At 45.5% G+C, this 19,429-nt stretch overlaps 1 protein-coding gene across 5 annotated transcripts in view; it reads left to right on the top strand.

Moving 5' to 3' along the window:
• SMARCA2 (SWI/SNF related, matrix associated, actin dependent regulator of chromatin, subfamily a, member 2) overlaps nt 1-19,429 on the top strand; it is a 283,693-nt gene that overhangs the window by 67,359 nt on the left and 196,905 nt on the right. For all 5 annotated transcript variants that reach the window (XM_068235810.1, XM_068235819.1, XM_068235838.1 and 2 more), the window contains exon 2: nt 14,568-14,803. In XM_068235810.1, the coding sequence (XP_068091911.1) occupies nt 14,582-14,803 (222 nt within the window). In that variant the 5' untranslated portion in view covers nt 14,568-14,581. The remainder of the gene's footprint in view (nt 1-14,567; nt 14,804-19,429) is intronic.

The raw sequence follows: 19,429 nt of genomic DNA, 5'->3' as shown, positions 1-19,429 counted from the left end.
GTTTCTGCACGGAGCTCTCACCCCTAGCCTCCGATCATGCGGGCGCCGGAACCGGAAGTCCGAGTGGCAAGTGTTGATCTGCAGCCACGATGCGCACACAGAGAGTGAAGCTGGAGCTTAGCTTGGGGACACCACTATCACCGCTCACCACAGCGTGAGTGACATTACAAGCTGCAGCCACGATGCACCGCTGTCACTGCTCTCTGTTTAGTCTCCAGCCGCAGGGCTTCCGAGAGAGGGAGGGAGGAGGGACGGAACCACTAGACTGCCAGGGATTAATTTTTACGGGAGGCAGTAGTTGCACATTCAGACCATAAGACGCAGGCACAATTTCCCCCTCTTTTTGGGGGGAAAAAAGTGCGTCTTATGGTCCGAAAAATACGGTAATCTACTGAAAGTAAATCCTAAAGGATAACTTAAAGTGAACCTGGGTTGAGTGATATTGAGGCTGCCATATTTATTTCCTTTTAAACAATTCTAGTTGCCTGGCAATCCTGTTGATCTTCTGCCATCAGTAGTGTGAGTCACAACCCTAAGGGCCTATTTAGGGCCAGTTTCCACTAGGAACGGTGCGAAGCGGCTACATAGCGACATCACACCGTGGGTGTCCTGAAACACATGCACGGCAATGGAAGAGTTTTCACTGCGTGCATGTTGTGCGGAGCGATCCGAGAATCTGCAGCATGCTGCAGATTCTCGCACGGCCGCAGCCACGTCCCATCTCTTCAATTCACTTCCGCATCGGGAGATGCGGAAGTGATGCGATGTGGCTAGGTAGCTGCATTCGCATCACTTAGTAGTGGAAATGGGCCCTTACACCTAATCAGTTAGTGCGCGTTAGTACACGTTTTTTTTTTCCGTAGCAGTGCATTGTGAAAAAGATTTCAGTTAAAACCTGTTAAAGGAATACTTAAGTCAAAAAAAAAAAATGACATTTACTCACCTGGGGCATCCCTCAGCACCCCGAAGCTGGATGGTGCCCTCGCAGCCCCGCTCCGATCGTCCTGTCCCCGCCGGCGGCTACTTCCGGTTCGGCGACAGCCGCCGACAGGCTGGGAACGCGGCTGATTTTCCGCGTTCCCAGCCGCTGCTATCACTCTCTATGCTGCTATAGCGTATATATAGACGCTATAGCAGCATAGAAAGTGATAGCAGCGGCTGGGAACGCGGAAAATCAGCCGCGTTCCCAGCCTGTCGGCGGCTGTCGCCGAACCGGAAGTAGCCGCCGGCGGGGACAGGACGATCGGAGCGGGGCTGCGAGGGCACAATCCAGCTTCGGGGTGCTGAGGGATGCCCCAGGTGAGTAAATGTCATTTTTTTTTTTTTTGACTTAAGTATTCCTTTAAGTGTGAAAGGTGCCATAGGAAAACATGGGCATTACTTTGAAAACCAGTTTTCTTTCAGTTATAACTGAGAGCTGCTGATAAAGTGTAAAAGAGCCCTAAGGGCCGGTTTCCACTAGGAGCCGCTTCTGTTTCTGCTGCGGCTCCTGTACTGCTGCGTAGCCACCAGGGCTGTGGAGTCGGAGCAATTTTGGGTGCCTGGAGTCCGAGTCGGGAAAAAATGCACCGACTCCTAATGAATTTGTAACTGTAATTAAAATAGAAAATATGATAAAATGTTCTATTTCTCAGATAATAGTCATTAAAAATAATGTATATATACAGTATATATACAGTAATAGCTGTGCTCAGTCCACAAAAATGAAATAAACCAATGAAAATTAGTTACTTGTGCTGCTTCAATAAAGCAGTCCCTGTATTTTTAAGGTCAGATATACATATCTGATTGTGTCTGTATATATGATATGTACACAGGAATCTCTTATATATATATACTAAATAACATCTATGCTGTAAGAATAAAGCCTGATGTGTAGCTGTGTCACTAATAGAGATGGTCAATGAGATAGAAATAATTCTGCATTGATGCTGATTTATGCAAATGTATGCACTCCCTTTCCTGATGAAATCAAATAATTTGAGATGGGGGGCGTGGCTATGCACGGGACCTGAGAGGACGTGAGGAAGAGGAGCTCCGTATGCGGCCGACCCAATCTATACTAATCCTGCTTTAAATATCACTCTTCGCCGCTGCTGCTTACCTGGCAATAATCTCCTACACCTGTACGCCCGTTTGATGTCCTCCGAAGCTAGGAAGTCGCGGGGAACCAAAACTACTAAAGGCTCCTCGCGCACGACGGAAGTAGGCCCAGTCGCCATCTTGCCCAAGCAGATGAAGACGAAGGGCATCCAGACCATGGAGCTCGAAGGCACCACAGATCAGCCGGATCTAGCCATGGTCTTTGCTGCGGTCACAGCCTGCAAAGATCTTATCGCTGAAACGCGAGATTCGCTTGCGCTGAAGATAGACCATGTTGAGACTCAGGTTTCCACGCTCCGACAAGATGTGCGCAATATCCGAGACCGCGTGGGTGAAGTTGAGCGCCGAGTCGGGGAATGTGAGGATGCTATCCCTCCCATACGGAAAACCTCAGAGGAGGCCATCACTCGGATCCGACGCTTAGAAGAAAGGGCGGAGGACAGTGAGAACCGCAATCGGCGGAGTAATGTGCGTATCCTTGGCCTACCGGACGGAGCAGAAGGTAACGACCCGGTGTCGTTTATTACCACCCTCCTTCGCCAACTGTTTCCCAATGCTCCCTTCTCTACCTGCTTTATTGTGGAGCGTGCACACCGCATTCCTGTTACCACCAAACTGCCCGGGAACCGCCCGCACCCTTTCATCTTCAAAATGCTGAATTTTCAGGACCGAGACACCATTCTCAAGGAAGCAAGAAAGATGGAGGATATCCGCTATGAAAACGCTACTCTCATGTTTTTCCCTGACCTGGCCACGGAAACACAGCGCAAGCGAAAGCTGTTTGACACAGTAAAGTCACGACTACGCAACAAAGGCCTTCAATACGCCATGCTATTCCCGGCCAAGCTTCGTGTGACGCACAACGAAAAAGCACACTTCTTCCTAACTGCGTCAGAAGCTTCAAACTGGCTTGATGAGCTGAAAGGCTAAAGGAGGATGGTAAGACTATCTTTATTTCTTCTTCCCTTGCTGCCCAGAGACTGATCGAAAATATCTCGGTAATTTATACTAACAGCCACGCTGGAAGTAGGCCCGATCCTATCGCCACTTTACACTGATTGACACTTATTACAACTCCCCCCGGTATCATGTGTACCCATGGAACTGATACGGCTATCCAAGAACTGTACCGCCTGGATTTCCCATTAGGCCTACCGCATCTACTGCTGCCAGGCCATGCACTTTTGTTGTTGTTAGCAAATCCTGACCTGAACATGATCGGTTATATGCAACTCTTACTCACCTAAGGATGGACATTGTAAGCAAATGATTATGGGTGCCACCTGCCCCTTGGTGGGTCACGGAGTCCTCGGTGCGTGACTATATGTGCACGGGGGCCCTGGGATCCACGTGGGGACGAGTCTTTATGAGAGGGAGGGGGGATTACAGAAACGGTATTGTGATTCAGTCCTGCTCCATAAGTGATCAGAATCGAGTTATCTTCAGATAACCCTGCTACTGGAGGTCACTAGAACTATACGCTATGTATTTACGGTCTGATAGATGGCACGGTGGGAGGGGGGAGTGATCAGTTCCTGGGCAACGACGACCTGTTATAATGTTGGGTTTAGGAGTTAATCAACAGCACGTATAAGAAGCAGCAGCTGCTTTCCCCCTTTTTTTCTTCCTATATTATGTTTTCCCTTTTACTGATGGTGAATCCGCATGCGGAGCAAATAGGGATCAGTTAACTGCGCAGACAATGCTTCATGTTTTGGGGGTTCAGGGATTAGACAACTTCGAGTTTGGGTTGAAGCTGTGGGGTGGGAAAAGGTATGGGAGTGGGGGGTGGGCAAAGGGGAGGAATTCTCCGGTTCCCGGTCAAACTAATTTCACCTGGTCTCTCTGCTCGCTTAACGGGCGGATCCTTCTTACATCTGCTGTGTGGATACTTGTTTTTATGCTGTGCATACTTATAGATTATGGCTAACAAGAGAGAAAAAGTTAACTGTATCCTATGGAACACTAGAGGCCTGAACTCCTCTATAAAACGGTCACTGGTTTTTAACTTTCTTAAAAGACATGCTCCCCATTTAATAATTTTGGTGGAAACCCATCTGACTGGCAGCAAGCTATTAGCGCTCAAAAAACCGTGGATAAGTAACTCTTATAACTCCACATATTCCTCATACTCCAGAGGTGTTAGCGTGCTAATCAGGAAGGGGCTACCATTCCAACTGCTACACTTAGAACTGGATGCTTCCGGTCGCTATGTCATTCTCCATGCCAAAATACATGAGATTACCCTGCTGGTTGTGGGACTATATAATCCACCGCCGGGATCAACAGAGCTACTTTACACTCTGATGCAAAAAATATCAAAATTCTCGACCCCCTATGTTTATCTCCTAGGTGATTTTAACATGGTCCCGTCTGCATCATCAGATAGATTGATCCCAAGACCCTCCGAATCCCCTGCACTATATGACTGGTCGCAGGCATTCTCTCTCCATGACGTGTGGCGCTGGAAGCATCCAGACATCTCAGGATTTACTTGTCACTCAGCCTCATATCACACTTTATCACGTATTGATCTGGTATATGCCACCTCCATTGGTCTCTCGCTCATTCATGACATCAAGATGCTGCCCAGGGGTATCTCGGACCACTGCCCACTGGAACTGCAATTAGACTTTGGCATTTCACATTCTGATTCTGTATGGAGGATCGCACCGCACTGGTTCGAGATACCTAGAATAAAATACTATGTGATGGATAGAATGAGGGAGTACTGGCAAATACCACATGACCCTGTTCCCCCCCTTATTAAGTGGGACGCTTATAAAGCGGTGACAAGAGGAGCCTATCTGGCTGCCATAGCGGAAGAGAAACGACAATCCATTATACTACTACAAACGCTTGAAAGGAAGGCGCAAGAAGCAGAGCAGGCATACATTCAAACTAAGACCAATGATGACTATAATATATGGCAAGCGTCACTACTTGCACTTTCAGCTAAACAGACAGACTATACACAACAAAATCTTCAAACCAAGATGGTTAGGATATTTGAACATGGGGATAAGACCGGTCGGTTACTAGCCCAGTTAGTAGGCCAGGAAAAGTGTATGACCCAAATTGCCAAGATTAACTCTAATGAAGGGGTTGAGCTGACCCACCCTGGGGACATCAATGCCGAGTTTCGTACATATTATGAAAAGCTATATACTTCCGTTGTTACAAAAACACCATTAGATATAGAGGAATATCTTTTAAATATACACCTCCCTAAGCTATCTGCTGAGGACACAGACTTATTGGAGGCAGACATTGACCTCCAGGAGGTCTGTCAGGCTATATCCTCCCTGAAACCCAGGAAAACCCCAGGGTTGGACGGAATACCCTCTGAATTTTATGCAAAATACAGCAAACAACTGGCCCCTAAACTCCTATCCTTATTTAAAGAAATTCTAAAAGAAGGGGGGGTTTCACCCACAATGTCTGAAGCCTTAATTACGGTTATCCCTAAAAAAGACAAAGACCCATCCCTGTGCTCGTCGTATCGACCCATCTCCCTCCTAAATGTAGACAGTAAAATCTTAGCTAAGATCCTGGCCATTCGCTTAAACACTGTAATCACATCAATAGTTCATAAAGACCAATCAGGATTTATTCCTGGAAAGGGATGCGACATTAATCTGAGGAGGTTGTTCACAAATATATCCACTCGGCACATCAATAGTGGCTCTAGGGTCATTGCATCGCTTGATGCAGAAAAAGCATTTGACAGTGTCGAGTGGATATATTTGGAGGAGGTGCTCAAGAAATTTGGGGTGGGCCCGAAGTTCATTACTTATATCAAAGCTCTATACTCAGCCCCCAAGGCCAGGGTCCGGACGGGGAACAGAGTCTCCCCCTTTTTCAATCTGGGTCGTGGTACCCGGCAGGGGTGTCCACTGTCACCTGCGCTTTTTGCACTGGCAGTGGAACCCCTGGCGGCGATTCTTCGCTCCTCAGCCGAGGTCTCTGGATTTAAAATAGCAGGCTTAGAGGAAAAAGTCTCCCTGTATGCGGATGACTTGTTACTATACTTAGCCGACCCGCACACATCCCTACCCGCAGCTCTCTCTATAATTCAGGAATTTGGGAAATACTCTGGACTAGTGATTAATTGGCACAAATCGCTACTATTGCCGTTAGATCCCTATCTTCCCCCACCATCACAATCACACTCCCTTCAAGTAGTTTCTATAATTCGGTACCTCGGCATTGATGTCTCGGCTACTGAGTCAGACTACTGTAAATTGAATCTGGCCCCCCTTTTGACCCTCATTAAGGGGAAGTTAAGAGCATGGGCAACACTCCCTCTGTCCCTAATTGGGCGCAGCAATCTATTCAAAATGTGTGTGCTCCCTAAATTATTATACATCTTCCGGAACACACCTGTGTTGATCCCTAATCATATTTTTTCTGAATTGGACAAGCTTGTGGGGTCATTCCTGTGGGCCTCTTCCTCTCCCCGTATTGCTTTCAACAGCTTACAGCTTCCTGTAGACAGGGGTGGGATTGCACTTCCTAAACTCAAATTTTACTACTGGTCGGCTGTTCTCACTACTATATATTGGTGGTTTGCCCAATCCGAATACAACCCAGCCACAGTGCTGGAAGCAGCTATACTGGGATCCTTCAACGCCCTCTCTAGCCTCCCTTTTCGAGGCCCCAAAGCTCTTCCCACATTAACTACCTCTATGAAAACTACTGCCGCTATATGGGAAACTGCGGGTAAATACCTGTCACGTATTGGGCAATGGTCCCCCCACACCCCGATTTGGAACAATGTTAAACTACGGGATTTTGCCTCGGTTCCTGATCCCTGTGTATGGGCAAATAAGGGTATACTCAAGCTGCGAGATATCACTGAAAATAACTCTATTCGCCAGTTTAATGACCTTAAACAGTCATTTGACCTGCCGAATTCAATGCTATTTCGTTATCTTCAGCTGCGCCATGCCTTTCAAACCCAGTTTAAGACAGCTGACCTCTTAGTGCAATCCCACCCCTTGGAAGATCTTCTCTCACACTCTGGACTGACTGGGGTGACCTCTCAAATATACACTGCACTTATTAGTGAGGAAGCCACCCGCAACACAAGACTTCTGCTTAAGTGGCAAGCCGATATCCCAGACCTTACACAAAAAGAATGGGATGACGCTCTGGCCCATATTATAACTACCCCAATAGCTGCACGACACAAACTAACCTCGCTCAAGTACCTGTATAGAACTTACTTTACCCCTTATAAACTCTCTAAGATGAAACAGGGTGAATCCGGGAGGTGCTGGAGATGCCAGGAGGATAGGGCTGATTTTATACATGTGTTCTGGAATTGCCCTAGAATACAGGAGTTCTGGGCCGCTGTTCATGATATGCTGTCTGTAATATTTAATGGGACAATACCTTACACTATTAAGGCCCTGCTTCTTGGCGTCTTTGGAGACACCTCTCTCTCTGATAAAAAATTACACTTGGCCCGTTTAGTGCTCATGTATTCCAGAAGAGCAATTGCATTGCAGTGGAAAAAGCAATCCCCACCCTCATTATCGGGTCTAAAAAAAGAAATTAACCAGGATGTTCCTATATATAAATCTGTTTATGAAGCTAGGAAATCTACCAAAAAGTTTTATAAAATATGGAAGTGTTGGCTGAAATTCTGCAACTTGGATTTGTGACCGCTATATATATAATGTTAGATGTAATCCTTAATCTGAATGTATTTATGTATCCTATGTATTCTGCCTGGAAGAGTGGGAGGGGACCGGGTGAGGGGCGGGAACGGGAGATGCCTGTTGGGCTTGTTATGTTGTTTTTCATGTTAAAAAACAATAAAAAAGTTTTACACAAAAAACTATAAGTGAAACCCACAAATTGTATTTGCTTATCCATCCTGGTTATTACAACATTTAGATTATGTTCCTACTAGTACAATGTATGTTGACAATATTTTATTTGGAAATAAAGGTGTCTTTTTTGTTTTGTGAAAAAAAAAAAAAAAATAAAAAAAATAATTTGAGATGTTGTTAAAATTTGGTTTGGTGACTACAAATTAAAGGGTACCTGAGACGGATGAAAAGTAATTTTTTTTTATACCTACCTGGGGCTTCCTCCAACCCCCTTCAGGCCAATCAGTCCCTCGCTGTCCTCCTCCACCACCTGGATCTTCTGCTATGAGTCCTGGTAATTCAGCCAGTCAGCGCAGTCCAGCCACGTGCCGCTCCCACAGCCAGGAACATTCTGCACCTGCGCAATAGTGCTGCGCAGGTGTAGTATGCTTCCGGCGGCGGAGTGTGTGCATGCGCACTATGCCAGACTGGCTTAATTACCTGGACTAATAGCAGAAGATGCAGGTGGTGGAGGAGGACAACGAGGGACTGATTAGCCTGAAGGGGGCTGAAGGAAGCCCCAAGTATGTATAAAACTTTAATTTCATCTGTCTCAGGTTTACTTTGTTACACAGTAGTACTATACTCTACATATGCACTCCCCACAGAGCTGCAGGGAATCCACTGAGAATGTTGTGCACATTGAACAGAGAGTTGTTGTCTATCACATATAAACCTGGTTCAGATTGTGCATGACGAATGTGTAATAGAGGAAGAATCTCCTCATTCCCCTGCAGAGCACCTGCACATCACTCTTACATGTACCCACAGTTACATTGCATAGGGCCTTATCCATGTTCAGATTGTGCATGAATAATGTGTAATAGAGGAAGAATCTCCTCGTTCCCCTGCAGAGCACCTGCACATCATTCTTAGATGCACCCACAGTTACATTGCCTAGGGCCTGATAGATGTTCTTTGTTCCGGTTTGTACCTTTTACAAGTACTCTTACCAAGGACTAGTTTTAGTCTAAAGAGAATAAATATAGTAGTCTACATATCCTTCTCACTTCAGTTATCTTGTAAAATTCCTAAGCGTTGGCAGTTAAGAGACGAATTTCACGTTACATACTTTTAATCAACAAAATTGTAATATGCAAATTAGAGGAGTCGGAGTCGATGAGTCTGAGTCGGTGGAATCCTAAACTGAGGAGTCGGTGGATTTTTGGACCGACTCCACAGCCCTGGTAGCCACAGCCTGAATAGCTAAGCTGTGCATTCTGCTGTGTGCTGCACAAAACTGCAGCAAGCTGTCCAGAGGCCTCCATCATTCGTAAGTGAAAGAAGGTCAAAATCACCAGGACTCTTCCTAGAGCTGGCTGGCCAATTAAACTGAGCGATAGTGGTAGAAGGACCTTAGTCAGGGAGGTGACCAAGAGCCCCAAGGCCCTCTGTGGAGAGAGGAAAAGCTCCCAGGACAACCCTCTCTGCAGCAATTCACCAATCATGCCTGTAAGGTAGAGGGAAGCCTTAGTAAAAGGCACAAGCCTGGAGTTTGCCAAAAGGCTCCTGAAGGACTCTGACCATGAGAAACAAGATTCTCATGTTCTCCATATACCTGTCGCTTCAGGTTCCCTTTGAGAGCATAATTGATTGTATTGGGCATGCTCCCACTATTCTGCATATAAACACTCTGCCCATGCAATTGTATGGGAATGTTAACATCTCTGAATTATAATAGATCACATTATTCTAATGCACATTGCACAGTGGAAAATGTGCATTAACGACCATGTTGCCATAGCAATCTTCATGCCATAAAAAGTAATGTGCACTGCATGTTGCAGCATGGGCGTCGCACGACACCCATAGGCCTCAATTCACTAAGCTTTATCAAACACTTTATCGAACGTTTGTTAATTTACCTCATGGGTAAAATCTAATTTTGAATTCACTAAGGTGTTATAGATTTATTGGAACGTTTTATCGCTAAAACATTCGATAAATATATAACACCTTCAGTGTTCTCCCCAGAATTTTTTTCCAGCCGGGTGGCATGAAATAGTAGCCGGGTGGCATGAAAAAGTAGCCGGGTGGGTTGAGATGAAAATGCAGGGTAACTCTGCTTACAGCATAGGAGGAGGTGAGGAGGAGAGCCGATGACAGCCGGGTGGTCACCAAATCTAGCCGGGTGTAGCACCCGGCTAAAAGAGCCTGGGGAGAACACTGACCTTAGCAAATTCAAAATTAGATTTTATTCATGAGGTGAATTTAACAAACGTTCGATAAAGTGTTTGATAAATCTTAGTGAATTGAGGCTATAATGTGAACTGATTACTGTGTGTAGATCTAGCTTACTGGCGCTTCTTGTGAGATAAAGGTGATCCAGTCATTCCACCTACTAGTAAAACAAAAAGGTACAATCGAGAGCCCCCAATAGTGTATTATTGATAAAATATGATAGCAAGAGTTAGCTGCAGATAAGGTTATACTCAAGTCTGGGTTGCCGAACTCAGTCAACCACTCAAATCGCCTGTGGGGATATTAAACCTGTCCCCACACAGGCTAAAAAGTCGCTCTCTGTAGAAAGAAAGGAGTGTTCAAACCCATCCACCAGGTGAATATCATTTACAAATTCCACCTACTAGAGTCAACTGTATCCAAAGGATAGGCTTGGCAGGCATAAATATTTTTTTATCCATATTCCATGCTGCACTTAACTTAAATTGATTTTAAACATGCATGCATCTGCTAACTTTATTCTTGTTCAACTGCTTCGAGAGATCCTGACTGTAAATGGGCACGTTTTTCATGACTGTTGTTTTTTTCCAGTTCACTAACTAAATTGCACTTTTCGGCCAAACAATGACGAGCAAGCATCTTGTCTGTACAGCCTTTAGTATAAGATGGCAAATAGATTTGAATCTTATAAAAAAGCAAAAACATAAAATTAACTTAAGTCCTTTTAATCTGTACATAGCAAACCCACACCGCATGCATTTTTTTCCCCCTTTAGTGTGCATGACAAAATACATAGAGAAATCTAATGCTGGGAATACACGATTCGTTTTTGCCTTCGTTTAAACCTTCGTTTCGATTGTGCCTTTTGTCCTTCTCGATCCCGAAATAATCGAACATACGGTTAATATCACCACCCACGGTTTCGTTTTTTTTTTCCGATTCTGATGGTTTCGATTTTCCAATGATCGAAGGCTGCAAAGAAACAAAACGAAAATCCCTTTTTACAGGGACGGACTAACATAAACGAATCTATAATCGATCTGAACAGCCATCAAGCCTACCAATGGCTTGATTAGATGGATAAAGAGAGATAATATCAAACATGTTCGATCACTAGTCGTTCGTTTTTGGGGTCTATTAATCGAAACTATAATGAGATTATGACTATTTTCACATACGTTTTCAACACTCGATTCGTTTACCGAACGAAACGAAGGCTAAAACGAAGGCAAAAACGAAACGTGTATTCCCAGCATAAGTCTACCTTGTATTCTTATATTTGGTCATTCCTTTATTTCCATAATAATGGAGATGAGTGAATTTCGGCATCTTATGCACCTCTCCTTTTCAGAAAGGTAGGTTATTTCATTTCTTTTTTTGTATCCAGCAGACTAACACAAAATGCTGCTTCAATTCACCAAGGAGTTCACATGAGCAGGTTGACGTAAGTGAGAAGGACCTCTGTGCTTACATTAGGATTCCTTCCAAGAGTTCTCTTTCCAGCCTGTCTTTGGTTTACTCTGAGTATGCAGGCGCTACCTTCCTGCTTTTCACTTTCCTTTCAGTTGCTAAACAATCTCGGCTACAGTCAGTTTTTGTACACGTGTGTGTGTGTGTGTGTGTGTGTGTGTGTGTGTGTGTGTGTGTGTGTGTGTGTGTGTGTGTGTGTGTGTGTGTGTGTGTGTGTGTATTGTGTTTTGAAGGCTGTTGCCGGTTTCACACTGCAAACAGGCTGCAGCGTTGCGGTGCCGCTTGCCGTCGCTTTCTGCTTCGGGTATGCGGAAGTGCACAGAAATGTATTGTTAAAATAACATAAAGACGCCAACGTTTTTAAAATCCCTGCGTCGCCATAGATTAACAGGACTTCTGGTCCGACTCGGAGCAACGCAAGTACGCGCATTAACGTAGTTTTGTCCTGGTGTCGGGTGCGGCAAAAAAAAAATCACGTTTTTGACGCATTGTGCCGTACCGTGGCAGTATGAAAGTCTTCATAGACTTTCATTGCCTGACGGTGAGGTGCGGTAAAAACACTGCCCCGGTGTGAAAGGGCCCTTTATCTTAGTACATCCAACTCGATATCTGTAGTTAAAGTTCCATGAGCATCAAAATCTTAATGGTGTTGGTGACATTTTAGTAAGTGGATGTGCTGTTGTTTTGTCCTTCAGTCTGTAATTGCCATGAGTACCACTAGTCTGATTATCCCTACACTGACCATTACCTGTTAGCTTGTAGAGGTTAACCACTACTTTTTTTTTTATTTGCTGATTATTATTTATTTGAATAGCACTTACTATTTCCACAGAGCTTGATAGAGTACCTAGTTCACTAACTGTTACTCAGATGAGCTCCTAACCTCTCAGTAATCCCTACCATAGGCTAAGGCTACATCCCACTGTGCCAAAAAAGAATTCCCATTTTCCTCAACGGAAAGCAGCAGGAAACTGCATGTTGATGATCTGTTACGTGTAAAATCTGTTCATATATGTCCTTTTTACGAGGGATTCACTGTCTGTTGGGGTGAGCGGAATGCACAATTGCATCCAGCTCCCTACTGCTCATCCTCAGCCATAGAGCAGAACATACTGATCAGAAGATAGCTGAACATTGTGTTTTTACAGGGAAAAGGTGCCAGAAATGATCAAGAATGATCATTTTGACAACCATTAGTGTGAGTGTGCAAAACTGCATCTCCTAATAGTACAACTCAGGCAAGGACAGATTTGAGATAAGTGTGGGTCATCAATCGTTTACACATGTTCATATTACATCAAAAACCATTCCAGTCTCAGCGTGGTTACGGTAAGCATTTGCCTGACACACGTTAAATGGCTCCCTGACTGCTTTATTGGGGACTATATTATGTACATAATTGCTGTGCTTGCTGATGAATACAATGCACCAATCTAAACATGCAGTAGATAAACCAGAACCAAAATTGACCCAGGAGGCTTGATACTTGCTGATAAGCCAATACTGTATGAGGTCATGTTAATCCCAATCTACACGATTCTTTATACGATTTGATTACGATTTTATTTACGATCCGATTAAATCTGACATGTCCAATCAGGATTCGATTCAATTCGATTTGCCATTGCAAAACCATGGCAAATCGTATTGAATTGAATCGAATCCCGATCGGACATGTCGGATTTAATCGGATCGTAAATAGAATCGTAATCGAATCGTATAAAGAATCATATCGTGTAGATTGGGCTTAGGGTGTGAAGGTGGCCACTTCCAGATAGTATTTCACATCTTCATTGGGCCTCAATGAATGCTGACTTACTAGCAGGTGGTGTTCCACAATAAGGTTACCGTCACTTATGCTTATTCTTGCCCTCTGCATACACTTACATGCTGTTTGGTGCATCCCAGCCAAATTCAGGCTTTCTGAGGATGACCTGGGTATTCATAAAGTGATGCCGCATATTCTGTGTTTGAATACCGGTACTGTAGAAAACCTGTGCCTGAGTTTAGTGAGACACTTCTGTAGTGCAGCTCATGTATTATTGCATATGGAAGTTTCCCAGGAGAAATGTAGCTACCAACCTGCCTGCAGTGATTTAAAGGGGGCCTCCATGCTGATAATGTCTTATGTCTCCACTAATGTGTGTGAATGCGTGGGTGCAAGTGGTCATTGAGCTTATGTCTTTGGTGTGACCACACAAACTTGAAGTGTATTATTGCTCCTGCATTCAGTCCACCTGCTTTCTACCAGTCACGTAGTCGCGATTGGCTGTGCCTTATAAGTCTCCATGTTTGGTTTCATGGGTTGCGCCTTTTTTGTGTAGGACTTGATCCTTATGAGGAATTTTGTATTGGAATTACTATATGTATGTAAGTAATACATTCTAGTAGTCAAGTTTGTTGGTGTGTTGTGTGTCCCTATTGATGGGGCTATGCCACAAATTCATACATAGATTTTATCATATACTACCCATGCAGCAGCATCCTAACTTTTGATTTGCGGAAGATAGGCCTAGCATAGGAAGTTTAAATACTAATAAATCTTCTGAAATGGACATTACTTTTGATATATGGTGACAAAATTCTGCCTTAGACTAAAGCAAAATACATTCATAAAGGTATTACCGTTTTATCAACTTTCACAAAACTGTATTGTAGATGCCTTATGAAACTCATATTTTGAAAAAAAAAAAGTGTTCATAAGCATTTTGTATTAAATATACAGAACATTCTGCTAACAAAGCAACCACTGGAGTGCATTGCACCTACTGCCTAGTGTCATACAGTGCACTGACCCGTCAAGTTGTGTAAAGCTTTTGCACCTATGGCCAACTTGCATGCTGGTTCCAAGCGTGAAGTTTCTTAGTGTAAACTTTTCTTGATTTTAAAACTTTGCTCTGCTTATAGTAAGAATTATTTTCTTTTTCCCCATAGGCACGTGACTTCCAATGTCTACGCCAACAGACCCGGGTGCAATGCCACACCCGGGGCCTTCCCCTGGGCCTGGGCCTTCGCCAGGGCCCATCCTAGGACCTAGTCCAGGACCTGGACCTTCTCCAGGTTCTGTACACAGTATGATGGGACCAAGCCCTGGACCTCCTAGTGTCTCCCACCAATTGTCAAGCATGGGCCCAGACTACACACCAGAAGGAATGCATCAAATGCACAAGGTAAGACTAGATGACTTATACAATCATAAAACATGCTCTAATGGAAATGACATGGTGCGCTGGTCACAAGCACTAGTATCAATGCAAATAAAGTCCAAAATAAATAAATGACCGCGCTCAAAGGTTTAAGAAACTTGAAGCAATACACAAATTAAATGTCACCATCCATATAAGTCCTTTGCCTCCACTCAGTTTGAGCTCTGATTTGTAGATACTCCAGGGATAAAGGATGGTTCTTCCAGTTCAAATCATCACATCAGACATATAAAAGAGAAAAACATAGGGAATTCATAGCACACGGGGGGGTGTTCAAGGCAGCATGTGTGGAAGTGGCTACTCGGGATTCACCCGATAGACTTATACAAAGCGCTTTACCCCTGACGTTTGTGAGTGCAAATCTTACCTTTTTTTTATCTTTGTAACGATTTTACAGTATATGGAGCTATTTTAGTTTTAGTGATTGGTGGATCAGCGTGATTCTATTTACCTTCCTTATGCTATTGAATCCTAACTCCAGAGATCTTAGAGGCCTGTTAGGTGAGTGCGGGCACATTGGATGGGGGTGTGTCCTTGCACGGAATTGACCATGGTGAAGGTGGATTGTATCACTGGAGAGGTGGAGGGGACCCTTATTCAGCTGATTGCACTATGAATTCCTGATGTTTTTCTCTTTTACGTGTCTGATGTGATCGTTTGAACTGGAACAACCATACTTTATCGCTGGAGTGTCTACAAATCTGAGTTCATACTTTTTGAGTGGAGTCAAAGGACTGATATGGATGGTGACATTCAAGACTAGGTTACTGGCTGTGGCTGGACCAGACAACACAGGTCTCAATCATAAGAATGTCAAGGCGTTTTGTGTACTGTATGTCAGGGGTCCCCAACCACCAGGCAGAGGCCCAATACCGGGCCGTGAGACGTTTTGCACCGGGCCACGGCTAATCCCCTGCCTCTGATTTTTAAATTCATTCCTGCCAGCCTTCATTAGCAGCGAGTGCTCGCGGCTGAATCTCTGTAGAGCGTATCCGCAACTGCTGGTCGGCCTCTCTCCTCCCTGCTGCGTCTTTCACAGTAGCGCACCCCCCTGGCTGCTGTGAAGAAGCAGAAGAGCAGCTTCCCGTTGCGGCGATGTATATTGCCGTTACCAGAGGAACCACTGTCCTGCTTCTTGCCTCTTCACAGCAGCCGGGGGGACGCGCTACTGTGAAAGAAGGCGCACACAGCATGGAGGAGAGGGGCCGACCAGCAGAATATGAAAGATGAAGCAGCCACTACTGAGGTAATACTTCCTATACACTGGTCAGTAACTGGGGAAACTATACTACCTATACTGGGGCAAATATACTAACTATACTGGGGCAACTATACTCCTTATACTGGGGCAACTATACTAGCTATACTGGTCTGAGCCATGCTTATGCGCTCTGAGTCTTACGGGAGAAAAGGGATTTACAAATGTTATTTGTTGTTGTTATACTTGTGCCGCAACCACCGGCACCCGCCGGTTGTGCAGAAGTCGAATGTGAAGATAGCAAAACTTTGCATTATGTGAGAGAGAATATCTGATTGTAAAACGTGTGGTTATCATTTAAAAGGGCACTATTGCTTTTTTAGACCCTTTGACTTACATATGTCTTTTTGGAATAATGTTATTGCACAGCATATAGTCTTATACAAATGTAATTATTCACTGCCAATAATCATTTAGAGCAAGGCAGTCACGTCAGTAGTTTTACCTTTCCAACGCCAATGTAGACTAATCCATTCTATAGTAGGGAAGCATCTGTTATTGATGGCAGAGCTGCTGTTATTTTCCTCCCCTCTGGGCAGCTCATTTAGCTTGTTCCAGCTTGTAACTGCACTAACGTGCAGTTACTCAGCTCACAGCAGCCGCTGTAAAGTGAAGGACGCAGCCTCCTCCATGCAGTGCGTAGCTGCGAGCGCTGTGTGTTGATACGCTGCCTGGCCGCCAAGAACCCCTTTTGCTAATCAGGCAATCAAACGGACACCTATTCTTGTCCGTTTCTATGGCAACCCGACCGGTGTACTGTCTACTCTTTGTTGCCGCCGCTAGATTGCGCAGTTCCGAAGCCGGTCGGGTTGCCATAGAAACTGACAATAATAGGTGTCCGTTTTATTGTCCGCTTAGCAAAAGGGGCCCTTGGCGGCCAGGCAGCGTATCAACACAGCACTCGCAGCTACGCACTGCATGGAGGAGGCTGCGTCCTTCACTTTACAGCGGCTGCTGTGAGCTGAGTAACTGCACGTTAGTGCAGTTACAAGCTGGAACAAGCTAAATGAGCTGCCCAGAGGGGAGGAAAAGAACGGCAGCTCTGCCATCAATAACAGATACTTCCTTACTATAGAATGGATTAGTCTACATTGGCGTTGGAAAGGTAAAACTACTGACGTGACTGCCTTGCTCTAAATCAGGGGTCTCAAACTCGCGGGCCATTTGCGGCCCTCGATACAATATTTTGTGGCCCTCGCCGGCAAAATCTTCCTTATAGTTCGCTTCAGTGCTCCCAAGTAATCCGCCGCATTCCCGCCGCTAAACGAGGGCTGCAGAGCCCCCAAATCGCCCGGCGGGCAATCTGCCGGCATTTCCTGGAAGGGGCAGAGCTTTCAGCTTCAGCTCTGCCCCTCCTGACGTCAATCGCCGCCTCTCCCCGCCCCTTTCTGTGAAGGAAGAGTGAGAGGGGCGGGCAGAGGCGGCGATGCGCCGCGATTGTGAAATTCCTTATGCGGCCCAGCCTCATCCGGCCCAGCCTCATCCTGACTTTGCCTCCTGCGGCCCCCCAGGTAAATTGAGTTTGAGACCCCTGCTCTAAATGATTATTGGCAGTGAACAATTACATTTGTATAAGACTATATGCTGTGCAATAACATTATTCCAAAAATACATATGTAAGTCAAAGGGTCTAAAAAAAGGTGAAATTGGCAATAATGCCCCTTTAATGGGGGCATAATTGGGAGAGTAAATTGTACATGTGCAATGAACTTGCCACAACCTGATTTTATCAAGCTAAGAATATTGTTATGCTCCTAGTGTAAATTTAGCTGCTGTTCATGTAGAAAAGGACAATTTTCCTATGACTTTGTCACCATGTTAACCTCCCTGGCGTTCTATTAACCTGCTGAGCGGTCTGGACGAGCTCAGCTCGTCCAGTACCGCCGGAGCCTGCCGCTCAGGGCCTGCTGCTGGGCCGATTTGGCTCAAATAAAAAGCAGCACACGCAGCCGGCACTTTGCCAGCCACGTGTGCTGCCTGATCGCCACTGCAGTGCGGCGATCCGCCGCATGCAGCGGCGAAAGAGGGTCCCCCCAGCCGCCTGAGCCCAGCGTAGCCGGAACAAAAAGTTCCGGCCAGCGCTAAGGGCTGGATCGGAGGCGGCTGACGTCAGGACGTCGGCTGACGTCCATGGCGTCACTCCGCTCGTCGCCATGGCGACGAGGTAAGCGAAACACGGAAGGCCGCTCATTGCGGCCTTCCGTGTTACTTCTGGCCGCCGGAGGCGATCAGAAGAACGCATCCGGAGCGCCCTCTAGTGGGCTTTCATGCAGCCAACTTTCAGTTGGCTGCATGAAATAGTTTTTTTTTTTTTTATTAAAAAAAAAACCTCCCGCAGCCTCCCTGGCGATCTTAATAGAACGCCAGGGAGGTTAAGATCGCCAGGGCGGCTGCGGGAGGGTTTTTTTTAAATTTAAAAAAAAAAATATTGACATATGAAAGCCCACTAGAGGGCGCTCCGTATGCGCACTTCTGATCGCCTCTAGTGATCAGAAGTAACGAGGAAGGCCGCAATGAGCGGCCTTCCTTGTTTCGCTTTCCTCATCGCCATGGCGACGAGCGGAGTGACGTCATGGACGTCAGCTGACGTCAGCCGCCTCCGATCCAGCCCTTAGCGCTGACTGGAACTGTTTGTTCCGGCTGCGCTGGGCTCGGGCAGCTGGGGGGACCCTCTTTCGCCGCTGCACGCGGCGGATCGCCGCGCTGCGGCGGCGATCAGGTAGCACACGCGGCTGGCAAAGTGCCGGCTGCGTGTGCTCCTTTTTATTTGATAGAAATCGGCCCAGCGGGGCCTGAGAAATCCTCCTGCGCAGGTTACCCCGAGCTGAGCTCGGGATAACCGGCAAGGGGGTTAAAGGACAACTGTGAGAGGGATATGGAGGCTGCCATATTTATTTCCTTTTAAACAATACCAGTTGCCAGGCTATCCTGCTAATCCTCTATCTCTAATATTTTTAGCCATAGACCCTGAACAAGCATATACACAAATCAGGTGTTCTGACATTGTCAGATCTGACTAGATTAGCCACATGCTTGCTACTGGTGTTGTTCAGACACTACTGCAGCCAAATAGATCAGAAGGTCTGCCAGGCAACTGGTATTGTTTGAAAGGAAATAAATATGGCAGTCTCCATATCCCTCTCATTACGGTTGTCCTTCAATGAATCGCGGCTTCACTGTAGAAAGTCTGTTATGCTGGATACACACCATGCGTTTCCGCGTTCGATGCGTCCGTCGATACGCATCGATTCGATTATTTCCGAACGCATTTCGATGATTTTTAGGTCGATTGCCATGTAAAGTATGGCAAATCGACCTAACAATCCATCGAA

Source organism: Hyperolius riggenbachi, chromosome 1 (assembly GCF_040937935.1).
Source record: "Hyperolius riggenbachi isolate aHypRig1 chromosome 1, aHypRig1.pri, whole genome shotgun sequence".
NCBI classification, from domain to species: Eukaryota; Metazoa; Chordata; class Amphibia; order Anura; family Hyperoliidae; genus Hyperolius; species Hyperolius riggenbachi.
Note: the sequence above shows the minus strand (reverse complement) of the source record. Positions and strands in the feature narration are given on the sequence as shown.